At 38.3% G+C, this 21140-nt stretch overlaps 1 protein-coding gene across 3 annotated transcripts; it reads left to right on the plus strand.

Annotated features, from left to right (window-relative positions):
• The first annotated feature begins 6527 nt into the window (after positions 1-6527).
• On the plus strand, positions 6528-18993 carry LOC103708324 (splicing factor SF3a60 homolog). 3 transcript variants are annotated; one of them, XR_604281.3, is made up of 14 exons: positions 6528-6862; positions 6967-7074; positions 7890-7994; positions 9952-10094; positions 10685-10781; positions 11649-11813; positions 12044-12115; positions 13145-13294; positions 13908-13985; positions 15835-15963; positions 16854-17000; positions 17920-18071; positions 18169-18251; positions 18483-18993. XR_604281.3 is itself a non-coding variant. In XM_008793200.4 (13 exons), the coding sequence occupies exons 1-12, from the start codon at positions 6689-6691 to the stop codon at positions 18064-18066; spliced, it is 1515 nt and encodes a 504-aa protein (XP_008791422.1). In that variant the 5' UTR covers positions 6528-6688; the 3' UTR covers positions 18067-18071; positions 18169-18521. The 3 variants fall into 3 exon arrangements, 1 of the variants encoding a protein (XP_008791422.1); XR_604282.3 differs by having other exon boundaries at positions 18656-18993; XM_008793200.4 differs by having other exon boundaries at positions 18169-18521.
• Positions 18994-21140: the final 2147 nt, after the last annotated feature.

Genomic DNA, 21140 nt, shown 5'->3' on the forward strand with positions numbered 1-21140 from the left:
GCATCTTCGACTCGCCTCATCGAGGAGGCATTTAATCTAAATAAAACTATGGATGCACCAAGCAAGCCAGTGTTAAATAAAACAGGAACGGCAGCTGATAAGCATGTGTAATTATGTATATAATTGAACAAGAATTTTAATATTTATGGTTGAATTTTTTTATTTTATAACTTCTTGCATCGACTTGCCTGATTGAGGAGGTATTTAATCCGAATATAACTATGGATGCACCAAGCAAGCCAGTGTTGGAGAACTAATTTGTGTTATATATAAATGCAAGTGTCCTCGATCCAATTGCACCACTATCTGGAAGAGTACCATATGATTTGTGCTCATATATGGCATCCACTCTTGAGGATTTCGGTCTGCTAAATAGAATGGGATAGAGCAACTCGGAAGGAAAAGGTATGGAGAGAAGATGGAAAAGGTATGGAGACTTGTTTTTCTGGTCTATAGATGGATGCAGTTGCATACCAACATGTCATGGTGAAGGTGCGCTACGAAATCCGCACAAAGGGTGAGTGCAGTGGGAGCTGAGATGATTGGGACTGGATCGATTTCTGGTGGGTCCAGCAGGAGCTCATGGGTCCCATGTGTCACTGGATGGTTGTGATCTATTGATAATGATAAGGTTGGTTTTTTTTTATTATTATTATTATTATTTACGCCGACCCTTCACACCAAACCTACACAGTACAGCCAAAAAAATCAGAAAAAAAAAAAGCTGGCTAAGTGAGTAAGGAACATCTACCTGATTTCCTTAAAAAAAATGCTCGGGGTAATGCACCGTGTAGAAGGCCAATCAGTCAGCAACTGTGTTGGCCTCTCGATACACATGCATGATCCTGAAGAAGCCACAGTTCCCTGCCATCCACCGTATGTCAAGAAGCAAGGACTGCCCATCCGATTCGGAGAGTCGTCCGCAGATCTTTTTGATCACCGAAGCTAGCTGAGTCGCCCTGCAAGGTTTGTGCAATTGTTAGCAATTAGCACCTCAAAGGGCCATAAAAGGTTTTCCAAAAAACGTAGCTCAGGTGTGCTCTTTCCATACACTGGGGAGATCCAGAGGGAGGACCCAGTGGGAAATATCAAAGTCTTTTGATTCATGTAGCACCACTGAAGTGGGACTCATAGTGTCTGAGAGGACAAGTACATCAATTTCATTGGGTAGGACTAGATTACACTGCAGTTTAGGCAACGCTAAATAGTAGAACTTGTCTCCTAAAGAAAGGAGGTGTTGATGACCTATAGAGTCAGGGAAAATACTTAAAATTCAAGCTTCTTAAGCAATTAAAGACATGGTTGTTTGTTTAACTAACTGAGGAACAAGGTTCTCTAATATAAAAAGCTAATTGGCATGCGGCCTGTGTGACATGCTAGTCATGACAAGTCTCAAAACTTCTTCAAAGCGCTCTCTCTCTCTCTCTCTCTCTCTCTGTTTGGAAAGTGCAGCATCACATTATAACTATAGATACAGTGGAGGAAACTTTTGGAAACATACTTTATCTCCATGCACAACTTTCTCGATGTATGGTTATGGGGGTGCATGCATGAGTGTTGGTGCTAATGAACAGTATTTGATCAATCTAGTGAAAGTATTCCATTAATGTTGCCTATTTTCAGATTAGTTAGCTAGCCAGGATCGGCATCCAGGGAATGGTTGCATGTAATAACTTGCACTTTTTCATAACCATTATACGCTGTGCAACAAAGCACTAAGGTAAGTTGTTTGATTGAAACCTAGTTTTTTAAGTTAGGTGGAAGGTGAGGGCGTGAGGCACAGTAAATCAAATAGTTAAAAAGGTTTTGAGCACCCACGTACGGCTCTCGCGGTACAAATATTGGAGTGGTTTGAAACTGCAGCTTCCATGCACCAAGATTATCCTCATGCTTGGAGAGCCCACCAGCTCGGCCATGACCCTTGATTGTAAAGCTTTCAGTGTTATAGTGTTAGGAGTCTAATGGATTATTAAAAGTCAGATTTGATTAGATTATTGTGATAGGGGTCCAATGTGTCTAATGAGGAGTCTGTCTAGATTTTATTTTCTTTTTTTGAATCATTTGATGTCATGTATAACAAGTATATTACACTATTAGTAAATAATGAATGAAAAAAATATTCTAAGTAGGCTAACCACGACCTAATTAAGCAGTAATTAGGAGGTATTATTCCTTCCAGGTAATTGCCCTTCTCTTTCTTTCTCTTTGCTTTTTCTTTTTTCTTTTTATTGAGATATGACAAAATTGATTGTATTAGCAAGGAATAGATTGTGTTTAGCCACTACCCATCCATGGAACTGTGACAACCTAGACCTCCAACTGAACTCCAAAAGGCTACCTAAATGATATTATTTGGATTTTTGGTCTTGTACAAGTACTCGCACAGATTCTCGCATATTCTATATTGTCTAAGGGTACATCATTCAAAACTATTCACAAGTACCACAAATCTAATTAAAAACACCACGACCAACTTGCGATCGACCAAGATAAGCTTGTGTGCAATGTCCCTTGATTTGCATGAACATGAGCTAGATTCATTCTAGTACCATCATAACAATCGAGGACCTCATTCAAAAAAATTTGTTGGAAAATACGTATTTGGTTCCTTCACTTTGTATCAACACCCAAGATCTATTTAGTACATAGCTGATGAGTGATGAGGAACTAAATACATCATGCATGGATCCTCACAAGATTACATCCAAGTGCAGCAATGGGTGCCCTAATCATTGAAATGGATCGCCTATGGCTCACGAGAGACACTAGCTGGCTCCCTAAAGTTTTCTTGTGGTGACAAAAGGAGCCAACATAATGAACACTAGTGCAAAATTTATAGCATCATGTTATTTATCTTTGTCAACCCTGAATCCCACGTTTTAGCATCAAGCTATTACACATGATTCTTCGCACAGCATCTACCACTGATAACACTACCAAAAGATCCACAGCAGCTGGTCAGCATGAGGGGTCTTGCATGCATGAGATCCTCCGTGGAGCACTGGAACCGACAGGCTGACAAGCGCCAAAGGAAAAGTGAACATTCTAGTTTTAGAAGCGAGAAGAATGAAACTTATTTGGTTCCATCATAATAACTGCCGAGTACCACGCAAGGTTCAGAATATAGGTGGGTAATTACAAAAAAAAAAAAAAAAGAAGACCACTTTCAATATTTTTTGCTTTTGATAGAAAGGGAGGCAAAACCATTTGGATTTTATTAAAAAAATAAAATTTACAGAAACTATTTGCAAAAAATTTACAAAAAATATATATAAAAAATATTTTTTTTATAAAAGATAACGATAGATCTGTTAAATTATTTAACAAGCTGAACAATCTCATAAGTGATTTGAGGAACGACCACTTTTGATATTCATCTCAATAAAATGTTTTTTAATTTTTGAATACAAATTTACGTGCTAGCTAGCGTCAAATTTCTCTATCTCTCCATATGGATAGTGATTGAGTAACATTTATTTTTTTATTTTTTTAATTATTTTTTCATTAAAATGGCTAGTAATGGAGGTAATAATAATTAATATTTTATTCTTAAAAAAAATGTAGTCTATGTTGAGCTAGGCAAATAATAAATAAATAACAATTCTGAAGGTGATTTATTATTTGGATGTCTCGATGGTGCTGAAGCCTTGGCTCCATTTTATATCCATGAACAGATAAGTGGAAGCCACGTGTCCTATATTTATTTAATTGAAGAGAGGACGATGGAAAAATTGCCAATACGTCCATCTTAGGAACAATAAGCTACGAGTGCATTGGTCCATGCACGCATGTACACTTTGCAATTATCAACCATAAGTTTCAAGTGGTCTAGTCAAAACTCGGGCTACAGATTTCCTAATTCTTATACCATAAGACAGCATCTTGAAATGTTAATAGAAAATAAAACTGTTCACCTTATGATATATTCCGGCAATATGGGGGAAGGCTTGACCCACTTCCTAAAGACTTGTTTGGTTTGCCGGAATTTTTATTTCCACCATTTTTTTTTTTATGAAGAGCTGATGTTAGATGTGAGAAAAATAGATTTCCATGTTTGGTTAATCATACAAAAATGGCCAGAATAGTTTATATTTGGTTGAACATCTATTTTTTTTTTAAATTATGTACTTTTAATAAAGTGAAAAAATTTATTCTATTCTATCTAAAAGCTTAAGAATAATTTAAAAAAAAATTAATTTTCGGCTATTGGAGATTGAACTTTTTTATGCTCCACGTGGATTTTTTTTTGGAAACTTAAAAATTTTATTTCGGTGGAAAAGCTACTTTTTCATCTCTATCCTTTCAAAACTTCAACCTAATATAAAATATTTTTTATTTTTTTTTTGGCTATATATCTTCTTTCTCTTCTGGAACGAGTCCTAAAAGACATTATGGGAAATAACTGAACAGTTTGCCGTTCAGCAATAGGATTGAGGGTTGGGCTGAGCTTTTATTGCAGGCGGCTAAAGTTCCCAAGGCCCATTTCAGCACATTCATATTACAGTGCGCTCAACTCTGCGCGCTAAGGGACTGGTTTGCATGCCATGGAGCTGATGACTAGAGATGAACTCAACCGCATGGCGCCTAACTGCAATGACGGCCGCAGATTGGCTCTTCCACCGTTACATCACTATTTTCCATTTACATTCTTATACCAGAAACCTCTAGGGCTCGTTTGGTTCGCGGGAAAAGAAGGGGAGAAAGTGTGGTCAACGGGAAAGTAATGAGATGCCTCTTGTTTGGTTGGAGTTTTCAAAGGAGAGAGAAGGGAAAGTTGTATTCCCATGGAAATGTGATTCCCACATTTCGGGCTCGTTTGGTTCGCGGAAAAAGAAGGGGGAAAGTGTGGTCAACGGGAAAGTAATGAGATGCCTCTTGTTTGGTTGGAGTTTTCAAAGGAGAGAGAAAGGAAAGTTGTATTCCCATGGGAATGTGATTCCCACATTTCATGGGAAAGTAACTTTCCCATGGGAATCACTCCATTTTTACTTTTTCCCAAAAAGTCCCTTCAGCATTAAAGAAGCATTAAAGAGGCATTAAAAACCTAATTTTTATTAAGGGCATAATAGGAATTATATATAACTTTCCTAGGAAAGTGGATGGCCAACCAAACATAAGCACCTTGGAAATTTGTCACTTTCCCATTGTCAACCAAACATGCCAAAAGTACTTTCCTAGGCATCCTCTTCCTAGGAATTTGTTTCCTAGGAATCATATTCCTAGGAAAGAAAATGCTTTCCGCGAACCAAACGAGCCCTTCATGGAAAAGTCTTTCCCATGAGAAACATGGGAAAGTTACTTTTCCATGAGGCGGGAATCACTCCATTTTTACTTTTTCCCAAAAAGTCCCTTCAGCATTAAAGAAGCATTAAAGAGGCATTAAAAACCTAATTTTTATTAAGGGCATAATAGGAATTATATATAACTTTCCTAGGAAAGTGGATGGCCAACCAAACATAAGCACCTTGGAAATTTGTTACTTTTCCATGGTCAACCAAACATGCCAAAAGTACTTTCCTAGGCATCCTCTTCCTAGGAATTTGTTTCCCAGGAATCATATTCCTAAGAAGGAAAATGCTTCCTGCGAACCAAACGAGCCCCTAGTATATGCGCGCGCGCGTGTATATATATATATATATAATATATATATATATATATATATATGCATGCATATGTATTTTAAAGATGAACGTAATCCATGAAGACATTGCAGATATTGCTAGTGTAAAGACCATATAAAGCGCGGTTTATTGTCACCAGCTTCCCTTACAACCTCGTATGTATAAAGCAGAAGACACTTGATGATGATTTCTATCATAGCCCAGTTCTCGTAGTCTCAACAAAATTGGAAGAATTCTTTAGATATATTCGTATATGCTATGTATGGTACATCCATTTCAACCCAAATAAAATAAAATAAAATAAAAAATAAAGTCGGAGGACAGCCATCCTTCGTCAAGGTGGATTGCGTGTGTTTAGAACAAAGGATTTTTTGTATGGATACTCTTCTAAATATCGGATTTTATATGAATATTCTTCCAAAATTGATATTTGCATGTATACCCCTGTAAAACTCTGTTATTGTACAAATGCCCGTAATATAATAGTTGTTCTAACGGTATTAAGAAAAATCATATTTATATTAATTAAAAATAAAATAAAATTTTAAAATTATGCTATTGTTTCTGTCTTTTTTTCCTGCTATGAGGATCGTGATCTATTTGCATGTCTACTCATTAAGGATATTTTAGTCATTTTAATTTGAAACCGTTAATTTTTTAACGTCATTGATAGCATGAGTACATATGCAAAAACAAAAATAAAAAAAAGATAGAATGGTAAAAATAAGTATTTTACAGGGGTATATATGTAAATATCAATTTTAAACAAGTATCCATGCAAAATCCGATATTTAGATAGGTATTATAATAAAAGCACACATCCAAACAAAGTCGGCAAGTGTGTGCCGACTTCACATTGGGACTCCGCCTCAATCCCCACGCCTCTATAACGTCGGTCGGGAACTTGATGTGTAAGGCTTCTTATCCCAATCCCTGGCAACGATACTCCCCTCAACCGCGGCTTGGAGAGAAAACCCTAGGCCCTCCGGCGACGAGGCCGGGCCGCTGGTTCCTCATATCATCTCCTCTTCCTTCTCTCCGGCAAGGTCGATCCGAGGCGGGAGGCGATGTCTTCGACCCTTCTCGAGGTGACGCGGGCCGCCCACGAGGACGTGGAGCGGCTCGAGCGGCTTGTCGTGAAGGAGCTCCAGAGGGAGCCGGCCAACAATCGGGAGCGCCTCTTCCAGAATCACCGCGTCCGGCACATGATTGATCTAATCAGGATCACCAGCGACAAGCTCGTAATTTTCTTGCCCTACTTGATTTTTTTTTTTTACCTTCTTTTTTTTGATTCTTTTCTGATTTTTTTTTTGTTTGCTCCGTTTTGGTGGACAAATTCTTCAAGGTCGAGATATATGAGGACAAAGACAATGCGAGGCGAGATGAGATTGCGGCGCTGGGAGCGGGTGGCCCGAACAATTGTTTTCCTGCTTTCTATGACCGTTTGAAGGAGGTAAAGATTTTCTATCAAAACCTAGAAGTAATTAACAAGTATCGTTAGAAATAAGAGAGGTCTCGCATCGTTAAATTTTTTTTTATCTTGACTTCTTTAAGAAAAAAATACTGGAAAATTGCAATCCCTTTCTAAATTAATTTTGATGGCCTTTGAATAATAGAAATCTGCTTGTAAACATTGACGGCTCTGCATTGATGGTGGTTCTTATTTTAGCTCTCTGCATAGACAATGGGGGATTTGGAGCTATTTCGGTACCTTCCTTGGGAGGGCTCCAATGGTTTACTCTGATGATAAATATGATTAACGTTTCTTTGTTATTATATAATTATAAATGTAACACATATAATCTTTTCAATGTTTTTCAGTCTTCAGTCACTTGATATTTAATAGGCATTCTTTAATTTTGATTGGAGAATTTCCCCTGAAAAACCTGATAAAAATATGAAAAATATAAACTCTCTCAAGATTTTCTTTTGCCAATAAAGCCCCATGAGAATAAGATTTGTCCTATATTCATCAGCTTGATTTGGCAACTTGCCCTCATAGACGCACTCATTCAACCCTTCTTTTTTTCATTTTCTTCTTGTAGAAGAACTTTTCAGTATCGTTACCAAACGTGTTTTATTTGAGGACCTATCATGCTTTAAAAGTTACAAAAAGATTACCATTCTAAAGCAACACAAAACATGCGCTTAGATATAGAAGGCAAGCGAACTTATTTGATTATTACATTATTTTAATAAGAAGGTTCATTTTTTATGGATATCTCTTTTTAGATTGTCTCATGCTGTTTTACATCTTTAACGGCACAGATTCGCGACTACCATAGGCGACATCCAGCTGCACGCGTGGTTGATGCGAATGAAGAATTCGAAGAGTTACTGAAGGAAGAGCCACAAATTGAATTCAGCGGAGAGGTATTTTTCCTATCTTCTTTTTAGTTATATCTAAAATAGTGGTTCCTCTTTTTGTTTTAAAGATCTGTCTTTCAGTTTTTGTTCGTAAGGTAGTTATGTTGTAATGTCTTGGGCTTTCTTCCCATTGTTGATATAGCAGGGATAGCTTTAGCATGGATTGCCTGGTTCCTATTACTGTATATATCAAAGATGTTACATAGATTAATTTTCTCTGCTCATCTCGTACCACACACATCTGGTCAAGGGATTGGAAGATATTTCTTGAAGACTGTCTCTATATGGTATTTCTGTAATCATTCATGTCATAGATCTGAATCAACTACTAGAAATTCCTATACATTTTCTTGTTGTAGTTGTTTATCTGTAAGAAAATTATATGCAACCAAAGCATAAACTCATCATGGTCAGATACCTTTGTGTGATAGTGTGATTGATTTTCTGATAGGTTTGTTCTATAAAGAAGTTACAGTCCAAACATGATGAGTAGAAATCTTTTACCATGCTCCGGGGAGTCATGAAAACAGAATTCAGAGTCTTCTCATTTTTTAAATACTAAGAAAACACCCAAAATATGGCATATCATGAGTAATTGAACATTGGCATGCTCTAGGATGATAAAATACCTACATGACACCAAAGGATATGCCAAGGATGTTGAAAGATATACTTTGTAGGCATACTAGAGGGGAGGATTGATACGTAAATGCAATTTCATGGGCTGAAAGCACATTTTTTTCATTGTTGTACTTTGATCAAAGTACATGGGCAATCATTAAATAAAGTAAAAATAATCAGAATTAATTACCATGTTAGAATTCGAAACGTTTCCAGTTTGTAAATGTTTTAATTGTTTTTTTTTCTTTGGATATTTCAATGGTCTTATATACATTCCTTACATTAATTCAAGAGTGTTCTATTTTTTGGTTGTTTAGATGAGTTCTTCTAAGGGGTCAAGGATAGATGACATTTGTGTGTTTACTTTCTTTTGGTAGAATGAACCAATGATATCTTGTTATTTACTTACAAGCAAGCGTTGGATTCATATACAGTCAAATTCCCTCACCTCCTCCCAAATCAAAACCGAAACAAAAAGATCGTTAGTGGACCTACTTACTGATTATCCTCCAAGTTCTTTGCCTCTGCATGATTACGATATCTTTCCTTCAATTTTTTGGTCAAGATTCGCTTGTATGTGTCCTGGTGCCCAATTGACTTCATTTGGAATTGGGAGAAAGAACATGTTCTTCCCCTTCCATAAGCAGCAAACTAGGAATGCAAGAAAAGGTTGCAAGATGCTTTATTTTTTCAGTGTGGTATTTTGCTGAGATATGTTGCACAAAAATATGGTCTTTTGAATTAATGTTAAGTTTGAATTTACTGGACTGTGAAAGATTGTACTTACTGTAAAATTTATAGCTTCCCATCTGGCTGCGGATGCAGAGATAAAATATTAAATCAATTGTAACTGATCAAAAGCTTGGTCCTTGATCAGTATTCCTTTTCCTCACCCTTTTTGTTGACTTCATGTGTGATTTTGGTTGACTTCGAAATTTTTCTGGTTATTACTTTGTTTACTTCAATGGTGATGTCAATTGAGTGGATCTCTGTCGTGATACATGTATTTTAATTTCTGCAGGGTTTTATGACTCTACGTATAAGATCATGCTGGGTTGCATGGTAAGATATAGGAAATAGTTCATCTATGCAAAAACTGACCTAATCAATACACATATTTTATTAAATAATATGTGTGCTGTCTTTGTCACACTGGTAATTCCGACAATGCTTGTTACTGCTTTTTGTGTAGTATGTGTTGGCAGATGCATGGATATGCCTTCCAAAAGTTAAGGAAATCTGAAGAATTCCTTGCAATGTCTCTGAATTTTCTGCCAATCTATAATACTCTTTTTGCATAAAGTAGGAACTCCTTTCCTCATTCTTCTAATTTTGTTGGTAGGAAGCTTTTGGTCGGTACCTGGACGTGCATGAATTATACAACAAGTACATCAACTCAAAATTTGGAGAGCCTATGGAATACTCTGTTTTCTTGGAGACATTTTCTCAGACCCACAAAATTCCTCGCAATCTGAAGTTGACCAGGTAAGATCCTATGGCTAATTTAAGTCTATCTAAAGCAGTGATTCTTTACCGTAACAAGATGTATAATGCTGCAAGTTTTAGCTTGTGTTTTGACTTGCAAAAGAAGATGAGTTTGAATAGCTTGTTGACTTCTACCTTTCTTATCATGTTATGTTCTGCCAGGTTTAAATTGGTACTAGTTTTCTTCCCTTTTCTTTTTTTCCATCCTGATCCAGCATGTTAAACTTTTTATCATGTAGCACAGTTGCTTTTTTGGCTGGCTGGGTGGGTGTATCTGTGCTTGTGCCTGCATACGAGAACTGGAAGAGAGAAAGGGGGGGGGGGGGTCTTTTTTTCCTTCCTGATCCAGCATGTTAGTTAAACTTCTTATTGTGTAATGCAGTTGCTTTTTTGGGCAGCTGGGTGGGTGTATCTGTGCCTGTGCCCGCATACGAGGATTGAAAGAAAAAAGGGCGGGGGTTGGGGTGGGGGAGGGGTGGTGGTGGTGTATTTAGTTCAATTGCTGGTCATTATTAAAATGACATCCCTTTTAATGATCTACCATTCACTGTACATATATTTTTCATCACCACTTTTATCGTGCATTGCAGGCAATATAGAGAATATTTGGAGCATGTTCTGGAATATCTGATTTCATTTTTGGAGCGTACACAGCCCCTGCAAGACCTTGGGAGAATATTTACAAAGGTTTTGCTTCTATTATTTCTTTATGAATTTTTTCTACTCCTACATATTTAATTTCACTTGTCTTTTGCTAGAGCATTTTCAAGATTCTAGAAGTGCTCTGAAAAGCTGTTTGGCTTTGGATCCTGTGGGGCTGGCTGAAGGTCCACTTTCTGTATTTCTGTGTAACCTAACGTAGATTCCATGCACGTAACCATGTTGTCCTTGTATAAGCTTTTCTTTGAGTCCTTGTAGCAGAAATCTTCCTTTCTGGGTGTGGCATACTTGCTTTGAATCTCCCAGGAACTTGTCCCTGCACCTTCTTTCAAAGCTTTTATCATTTTTTTTAAAGACCCACTTCCTCCGAGCCGTATTGGACCTGCTTCTGGTAACTAAGCCATGTAGGAATCATATCAGGACATATAGAATCATTGTAGATATGGTCACTTGCTCATTTGATTCCATGAGCCGTATATATATCTTTTTAAAAAGTCAGTATGATGTTTTTATTGCGCTTTCTTTGAATCTTTATATTTTATGTGACCGAAATTCAAACACCATGATTCCTCAGTTGAATTTGTATTCTAGTGTCTCATGAACTTGACTTGGATACGAACATCTATTAAATTTATTAGTGTTAGTTTTCTCTCTCCTCTCCTCTCTCCTACCCTCTCTTTCTCTTTCATTAAGAAGCGAGCTATCTTAGATTTATTTAGGATGGGGAAGTTGATTAAGTAAGAGCTAAACACATCATGGTTTTTGAGGTTTGAAGGATTAGTGAAAAGTTTCTCCATTAAATGAAAGAAAAAATACTACTGGTTGCATGCTTTTAGCATATCCGGAAATATTCTATCTTATTTGCCTGATGAGATAAATTTTTGTTTGTCACAGGTGGAGGCAGAGTTTGAAGAGCAGTGGGCTGATGGTAAGGTACTTGGATGGGAAAACAAGGGGACAGAAAATGGGCATGTTTCATCACAAGAGTCTGTGATCGATCTTGATTATTACAGTACAGTGGAAGAACTTATGGAAGTGGGCCCCGAAAAATTGAAAGAGGTTTCAGTTCTTTCCCTCACCTTGTTTACTGTTTAAAATTTCAGTATGAGTGAGTATTAGACTAGTAAGGTAATGCATCAGATGTATAGGCTTGGAAAATAGGTAATTTGCCGTTTTTTTTTCATATTTACTGTTATCTTAAACCTTTTATGGCAGTTATGGTGATTGTTATTGTTATTTTTCTCCTGTTATGTTCTTTGTTTGTCCTGATAAAGGAATTTTTTTGCTAGGCCTTGGCTGCTTGTGGATTGAAAACTGGTGGTACACTTCAGCAGCGTGCAGAGCGCCTTTTTCTGACAAAGGTAATTATACATGAACTCTGTTCACTACTTGTATAAGTGACTTCACATCTGGGTTCATAGTTTTTTTCTTTGAATCCACTGCCCCATCTTGCTATGATTGTGTTGTTCATTATTTAGGTGGAGAATAATTTATTTGCAAGTTATCATTGTTATGATTAACAGATTTATTATTTTTTTTATTTTTCTTTCCAATGTCAGACATGACTGAACTCCATTTTGTTACCCTTTTTTTTGGGCATAGTTGCCTTTTGTCAGTATTTCTGCAAAGCTGTTCAGCAGGAAAGATATTAGAAGCTTCTTATTCTACTGCATGAATCTTGTTATATTTTTAACTGAAAATCCACGTCCATTGTTGAAAGGCTGAGCTGTTTGGAAAATCAATAAAAAAGTATTTTATATACATAACCAACATAAAAATGAGCAAGTGAATCCCTAGTTTTAAATAGTAATATGTCAGTTCGTGTGCTGTGCATTGTTTTCAGTAAAGTTCTGTAGTAACTAGGTAGGAGATAAGGTGTAGATGTCTTGTGTAAACAACTGCTTAAAGTGAGATGAGTGGATTAATGAGTCTCAGGTCTTTTCTTTTTATAGATCAACCTCTATTGACTGATGAGAAGTAATCCCTGTGAAATCTAACTCACTAATATTTCCCATATTCTGGTGCTTGTTTTGTTGTAACTACAAAATCACAAGTTATGTAACTTCAAAGTGCAGCAGAAATGTTTCAAGTTGAACTATGGTAGGTCAAGCTGCAATAGCTGAACGGGCATTTGTAATGCACCCATAATAGCTAAAGTTGCTAGAATTTCGGCTTCTTGAAACTCAAGTTATTGAACATTCATTATTACTAACAAAGAAGCAGGCCTCAAGAATTTAAAATTCTCTGTTTTGCTAAAGTAGTTCATTTATTTTTGCATGTTATAAATTCTGCTAATTGTTAAGCATATATCAGTGTTTGAACTACGTAGTCAAATATGGGGATGTCCTTGTCTTGATAAATATGCTGTTGTTTTTATTTATGTTGTGCAGCACACACCCGTGGAGCAATTAGACAGAAAACATTTTGCTAAAGGTTCACGTGGTTTGGAGCAAAATGGAGTTGCAGAAGAGACCAACTCTAAGAAGGAAATTGCTTTAGTGGAGGCAAAGATGCAACGGTTGTGTGAATTGCTAAAAGAGGTTTGTTTCTGATGCAGTTGGTACAGCTGTTAAGCTTGTTTAGTTGTACCTCATCTGAATTATTCTCTCTATGTGCAATGACAAATTTGAAAATTATTCTTAATGCTTATTGCTATTAGAGCAAGCCTTAACTTGGTCTTGAACTGATGTGTAAGATAATCTGTCAAACTATATTTTATCGAGTAAATGGAATTTTTATGATATTTGGAAAAATAGACTTGAATAATTGCTGAAGGCAATGCATTATGTTGCAAGTTTCAACAATGTTTAATGGTGAGAGATAAGAGATCCCTATTATCAAGTTTGACCCCAAAAACCATTTTTTGTAATATAAATTTTATTGTACGATTAGATTTAACAATGGCACCTTATGTAAGTGTATCAACATGCTGATTTGTCTTTTATTCTCCTCCTCCTCTCTCTCTTTCTCTCTCTCTCTTTCTCTTTCTCTCTGTCACGCATGCATGCATGCACACACACAGACAAACAAACAGGCACATGCACACATATGCACACATCCATGTGCCTGATTACTTGTAACATGTAATTATGTAGAAATTCTGAATTGCACCTTTTTTATGTGATATTTAATGATTTTCTTTCCTCTGCACAGACTATCATACAAACAAAGGAAAATGTCATAAAGAAACAAGCTTTGACTTATGAGGAAATGGAAGCTGAACGTGGAGAGGTAAATATGCACTTGGTTACTATATACCTGTCTTAGCTGATAATGATGATTATTGAAGCATTTAAACTCTTTGCATCTTCTATAAGGGAAAAAATTTCTATGATGTAATCTGTTTGCTTAATTGGTCATTTGTTAATTGTAAGTTATAATTCATTTTAAAAGGACACCATGGCAATTGTTATATGCAATTAGCATATCGATTAAGGCTTGGCACGAAATTTTTGTAGTTTCGTGATTCCTCAGACCCTTTTTATGCATTTCAAGAATGTTTTTTGCTTAAATAAATGCTTAGGGTTCACATTTTCTCCATTAGAAACAATACCTGTCTTTGCTAAGGGTTTGCCAGATCTATGGAGTCCTCTTTTTCAATGAAATCTTGTTTCATGATTGACCATTAAAATTTATTGTCCTTCATGCATCTTTTTCATGAACAAGTTAGTGTCCATTAGTTAAAGCTAACTGCTATGTTGTTATAACCTTTCTATCACTGCACCTTTTACTCATCTTCAACTCCTTTTCTGTAATATCGCTTTAAATGTTACAGTTACTGCATTAAAAGTTAAAAATTGGGAATAATTTTGAAGGCTATTTTGAATTTCTATTCTTCTGGTTAATTTGTTCCTTGACTAGGCTTTTCTTAAATAATGCGTACTTTGTATGAATTTTGAGCATTTGAGTCTTTCAGCAAGTTTTGGTAGAGATAACGAATGTTCAGAAGTCTATAATTTATATCCACACAGTATTATATGTTTCTGTAATTGCTGCAACAGCCATAACTATAACCATCTAGCCTTTTACCAATTATTTTGGTTTGTGTTTATGTATCCTCATTCGCCAATTATTCACATTTAGAGTCACCTCTGATGTTATTCCAAGTTTCTCCATAACCTATCTCACAACCTCCATTCATGCCACCATATGCCTTCCCCTCCTTTTCTTGCCACCTTAAATACAAACCAGAGGGCTTCTCCTTATTGATGCATCGTCAGTCTTCGTTGTACATGTCTATAGTATCTCAATTGATTTTTCATTACCTGGTCCTTAATTTGTCTATACTATCCACACATTCATATGAACACTCTAATTTCTGCTATATTCAACTTGTTTCCATGCACTTCCTTTATTACCTAGCACTCTGAGTGATATAACATGGCAAGCCTTCTTTGATTACTGCAACAGTTTCTCTAAAATCGGTTGCTTGCTGAGATTGTTTTGAACTCTCTGCTTTTTGCCTTGTAAGCAGTTTTGCAAGCTGCAGAAACAACTCCATGTATTTTTTGTTTTTTTTTGATATGATAGTTCCATGCTACTTAAATATGCTAAAAAAATAGGGGCACTGCCATTGTCTGGAAATCAGATAATGTGCCATAAAGTTGTTAAAGATTGGAAAATGAACGTAGTACGGATTCTTTATCGTGCTAAATTTGCTTCAGACAAGTTACATAATATGTTAAGATATAATTTTTTGTCTGGACATATATGACTTAACATTTTCCCTTTGTCCTATTAAACTTATCAAAAACCTTTCAGACTGCCATGGCAACAAAATACAGCATTAGTTTTTCTAATGAAAATAGATTTTCAACATTCCATCATGTTACCGTGCTCCAAGTGAACTCTGTCTTTAGCAATGTAATTTCGAAACAAGATTTGTCCAGATGTGTGCATTCTTCATATATTATGTGAATGTCTCGTAAGTTCTGGTATCCAGAATCTAATTTATGAGACTTTAACAACATTCCATGTGTTCTCTCTTCATTTTTAAACTTTGCATTAACTGCTTGTATTACTTTGTCTTCTTAATTGTCATTAAGAAGTTTTGTTAATTTGCTGTTATTGTGTCAAGCAGGAAGAAATACAAGCTGATACTGAGAGTGATGATGAAGAGCAGCAAATTTACAATCCTCTGAAGTTGCCTATGGGTTGGGATGGCAAGCCTATACCCTACTGGCTTTACAAGCTTCATGGTCTTGGCCAGGTATGTTCATTCAACCGCATGGAATGCACAACCTTTGAAATAGCAGGTATACCTTGATTTGGTAATTTATCTTGCCAATTTGAGTTTATTGCTGTTTTATGAATTCTCTATCATGGGTCATATCGAGAACACACACACATATGATGTTTGCAATTTATTTAGGGTTGCTACTACTGGCAAATCTTTGTCTAGGTGGTGAACCCCTTCTCAATTATCTTTTATCTCAGCAACCTTGATGGTCGCTACATCCATGTTTGGATCACATCATGCTTGTAATGTTGATGTGCTTTGAGCAGTGCTACACTAACACAAACCTTGCTCAAAAAAGTTACACATCAATTGGGTAACTTTTCAATTGATCTATCCACTGCTACAATCAGCCTACAATGTACAGTTCAATATACAGAAAGTCATGGAACCAGTCAAAAAGTTACATATCAGTTGTGTGGCCTTTTTTGTTTTAGATTTCTGTACTGCTTTAGTATTTTTCATGTTCTTTATTCCGATTCTCGAGGTGTGGCATTATTGGCAGTTTACATCATGTAACTTAGACGTTCTGTTGCATCGATTTCTTTTGCATCATATAATGCTTTTACATGCAGCTAGTATATAGAGCTCAATTATTAGCTTTGCGTTTGATATGTCTGTGCTCCTATATATTACTCCATGGATGTTATTATGAGTTCATGAATATGATGAGCACAATTTTGTTTAGGAAAAAAAATATACAAGTTTTGGTTTTTTTCCCCCATGTTTTCGTCTCAAGGAGCATGAGAATCAATTCACAGATTGGAGTGTCATTCAGTCATTGTAATTTTATCAAATAGTGCATAACCATACTTAGTTCTGATTCACTAGCTGTTTTATGACCGTATCATCTTTTGTTTCAGGAATTCAAGTGTGAAATATGTGGGAATTATAGTTATTGGGGTCGGAGAGCATTTGAGCGTCATTTCAAGGAGTGGAGGCACCAGCATGGAATGCGTTGTCTAAATATACCTAACACTAAGAACTTCAATGAAATTACATCTATTCAGGTACAGATTTCTCTTTTTCTGTAAGTTTATTGAACAATAAATTGTGTTGTGATTGATCTTGAGGTCTATATTGGTTTGGCATGCTTGTAAATTGAAATTATGAGATCTCTTTAGCTTATTGATACTTAAATGTAATCTTTGACCATAAAAATAATTTTATGATAACTAATTTTGTCAAGCAATAATTTTTTTTAAAACAAAAAAAGCTCTTTCTAAATTTCCAGCTAATATTGCTAATTCACCTAAATAATACACAGCCAAAGAGAAAAAAAATATCACCTACATCACTCAGCTAATGAACTTTATTAAGATTTGTCATGACTAGACCACTACCATATAAAGCTTTGTACCATGTGTTTAAGGTCAAGCATATGAATGCTTGCCATTTGTCACATTTAATGAATTATTGCCATTCGACGATATCCAACCCAAGGGCCCAATTAATTCCCCAACCAAGCAGGTTAGATGGGTGCCTGATTTATCCCCAACCCAGACATAACCTTAGGAAGTGTTATTTAGCAGAGCTTACTCTTCTCCATGTGTTGGCAAGAACTGTTAAGAGCATGGTATGCTGTATCGGCCCAAAACCGGTCAGTATGGGGCATACTGTACTAGTTCGGTACCAGTACTCGGTACGGATGGCGTACCAATACTCGGTATGCCAAAAAAATCTTGTACCATACCGTATCGACATTGTGCTAGTATGGCACCGATATGGGTTCCGGTACCGAAACGGCGAACTTTGGTTAAGAGGTATTTTTGAGTATCCCTATATCTGTAAAATCAACTACGTTTAAGATGAAAACTGATATTTATTGTTTATTTCAGAATTTACCTTCTGCTTATAGGGTAAACTTTAGCAGCCTTTTTAAATGTTTTCAATGCACGAACTCCGAACTATGCTGATTTATGTGAGCAGGAAGCAAAGGATCTGTGGGAGAAAATACAAGAACGGCAAGGATTGATCAAGTGGCGCCCAGACCTTGAAGAAGAGTATGAAGACAGGGAGGGTAACATCTATAATAGGAGAACATACACTGACCTGCAGCGCCAAGGCCTCATCTAACAGAGGTATTATGCTCCCTGCAACACTAAGTTTCAATGTTTTCCCAGGTTTCTTTGGTATTCATTAATAACATGAGACTAAGAAGGGGTTAAATATCTGTAGTGCTGTTTAAAGCTTGCGTGAGATGGAGGGGTGTCTGCTGAAGTTTACATCAGACATTGCTTCAAGAAGCAGGGCAACTGGGGGTATATTCCTATTTCTAGCTGCGTGGGTTTTGTATGAAAGTAGGGGATCTATATGCTTTTAATTCTTCTAACGTCTTGATTGGGTTTCAGACTGCAATTTTAAAGGAACCTATGACTCGGTGCCAAAGTTTTTCATTTTAGCTGAGACTTAAAACTCACTATAGTTCTAGTATGCAAGATGTTTAGTGTTTGCTGATCGGGCTCGTCGCCGTGTTTTGTTCATACTGACAGGAAGCTTTTCAAATTGTCTGTGAAACAAAAAGTTCACTATGAGGGGCCTAACATGTGCAGATGTGCTTGATTCGCCAGCCAATGAGGGTGGCCGCCGTCAAGTGCTGTTCCTTCTTTTTAATGTTTCAGCGGTCATTTGGTTTTCATAGCATGTGTTTACCATAATATTGCAGGGTAAGCATTGCAACAGTCTACCATGAAGATTATAGCGAATGAATTACACTGGTCCTCGTCATTCTGCAGCTGAAGCGACAACCTGCTCCAGGCATTGTTAAAATCAAGGATTTGGGACTTGGTATCTGCATCTGCAGCATCAGGCATGTCGCGTTCCCGAGCTTGTAGGGACGCTTTTGCCTCTCATACTGTTTTGAGTCCATTTCCTTGTCCATTCCCCCAGAGTAGTCTGAATCAAAATGCCAACTCTTCTTTGCTAGAAGTATTTCTACTGGATGGTTGCTATATAGAACTATATTTTACAATAGTTAAAAGATTGCGAAGGCCTTCGGTCGAATATCCAGATGGAATAATAATGTTCCGATTGGTTGGCCGGTTTTAGAAGGATGAGTCATTAACAAAAAATCACACGTGAACCTAAAATAATTTTAAAGAATCCTTTTGAAAGGAATAATGAGGCATTGAAAATACTAAAACTAATGGATTGGGGATTGTACAAATGCACAGATCATGTGGTTGTCAGGTAAGATCTATTGACCCCACATTCTCAAGTTATATGTAAGCCGAGCCCGCTGGTTTAGAATATACCGATATGGATTATGAATAGCATCTCTTATCGCCAATGCTTTTGCACCCTTTGGTCGTCAAGTTAGAACATATTTAAATATTTCTGATGGGAGCTATGTTTGAACCTCGTGAAGCACGCTCCTGGCAAAATACATTATCGATGTCAATACTCATTGACGCTTCAATCTCATCCACAACAAGTTTCACTACTAGGAGACTAGAAGGAGGCTCCATCATGTACCCAACCCTTTTCCACTTTGACGTTAGGCCACTAATATTTGGGCATGACCTTGAAGCTGATGCCCGAAGCAATTGAACAGGATAATTTGGACGGCAGCGGATCTCATTCATGATGGAGATGGACGGCTATTGCAGTACACCATATTTGGCATCCAAGTTGACCCTTTTTGTTTCTCAAAATTGCGACAGATGTTTATCTCTGAAATGGAAGACGTCGAGGTTATCGAGGACCGTAAAGCCCTCTTCGCGCATCTAGAAGATCCGAACCCCGTATCTAGTTACGATTCACCGGGGCACAATGCACTTTAATAATCATCATCCTTTCAGCTAAGGACATTTAGGCCCTGACACGAAAGAAACTAATGAAAGGGTCACAAAAGGCCTTTTTAACCTTTTTTACCATAGAGAGACGGGTAGTTCTAAATACACCCCCCCTATTGCTCAGGACACTCCCCAAAAATTAAAAAAAAAATACCCAAACTAACCTTTAGTGTAATTACCATATTGCCCTTGAAATTTTCTCAGTACACCCCCCTTCCTCCTCCTCCGTTTCGTGCTCCGTTCGGCACTGGATCGCCGAACAAAATACTTCTGTTCGGCTGAACGGTGCCGAACAGAAGGCTTCTGTTCGGCGACCCTCAACCGAACAGAATCCTTCTGTTCGGCGGAGGGGAGGGGAGGAGGGGTAGGAGGGTGGGGAGGAGGCGGCGGAGGGGGAAGGGGTAGGAGGGGTAGTTGGAGGAGGGGGAGGTGGAGGAGGAGGAGGAGGAGGGGGAGGTGGAAGAGAAGAGGGAGGAGGGGTAGGAGGAGGAGAAGGAATGGGAGCAGGGAGGAATAGGGGGTGGAGGAGGAGGCAAAGAAGGGGGAGAAGGCGGAGGGGGATGCAGAGTAAGAGGGGATGGGGATGGGGGGCGGAGGTAGAGGGGTGGAGGAGTAGGAGGAGGGAGGAGGGAGGAGGAGGAGGAGGGTGAATAGGCGGAGGAGGAGGGGAGAGGGATGAGGGGGAGGCAGAGGTGGGCGGGAAGAGGGGGAGGGGGAGGAGGAGGATGAGGAGGGGGGAGGAGGAGGAGGCAGAGGCGGGGCGGAGGAGGAGGGGAGAGGGATGAGGGGGAGGCAGAGGTGGGCGGGAAGAGGAGGAGGGGGAGGAGGAGGATGAGGAGGGGGGAGGAGGAGGAGGCAGAGGCGGGGCGGAGGAGGAGGGGAGAGGGATGAGGGGGAGGCAGAGGTGGGCGGGAAGAGGGGGAGGGGGAGGAGGAGGATGAGGCGGGGCGGAGGAGGAGGAGGCAGAGGCGGGGCGGAGGAGGAGGGGAGAGGGATGAGGGGGAGGCAGAGGTGGGCGGGAAGAGGAGGAGGGGGAGGAGGAGGATGAGGAGGGGGGAGGAGGAGGAGGCAGAGGCGGGGCGGAGGAGGAGGGGAGAGGGATGAGGGGGAGGCAGAGGTGGGCGGGAAGAGGGGGAGGGGGAGGAGGAGGATGAGGAGGGGGGAGGAGGAGGAGGCAGAGGCGGGGGGTGGGGAGGTGGGGGGTGGGGAGGGTGGGGGTAATTTAGGAATTTTTAATTTTTTAGGGGTGTCCTTAGCAAATGGGGGGGTGTAGAGAGTATTTAATTTTTTTTTAATTTTTGGGGGGTGTCCTGAGCAATAGGGGGGGTGTATTTAGAACTACCCTAGAGAGACCGG

The sequence above is a fragment of the Phoenix dactylifera genome, chromosome 11 (genome assembly GCF_009389715.1).
Source record: "Phoenix dactylifera cultivar Barhee BC4 chromosome 11, palm_55x_up_171113_PBpolish2nd_filt_p, whole genome shotgun sequence".
NCBI lineage: Eukaryota > Viridiplantae > Streptophyta > Magnoliopsida > Arecales > Arecaceae > Phoenix > Phoenix dactylifera.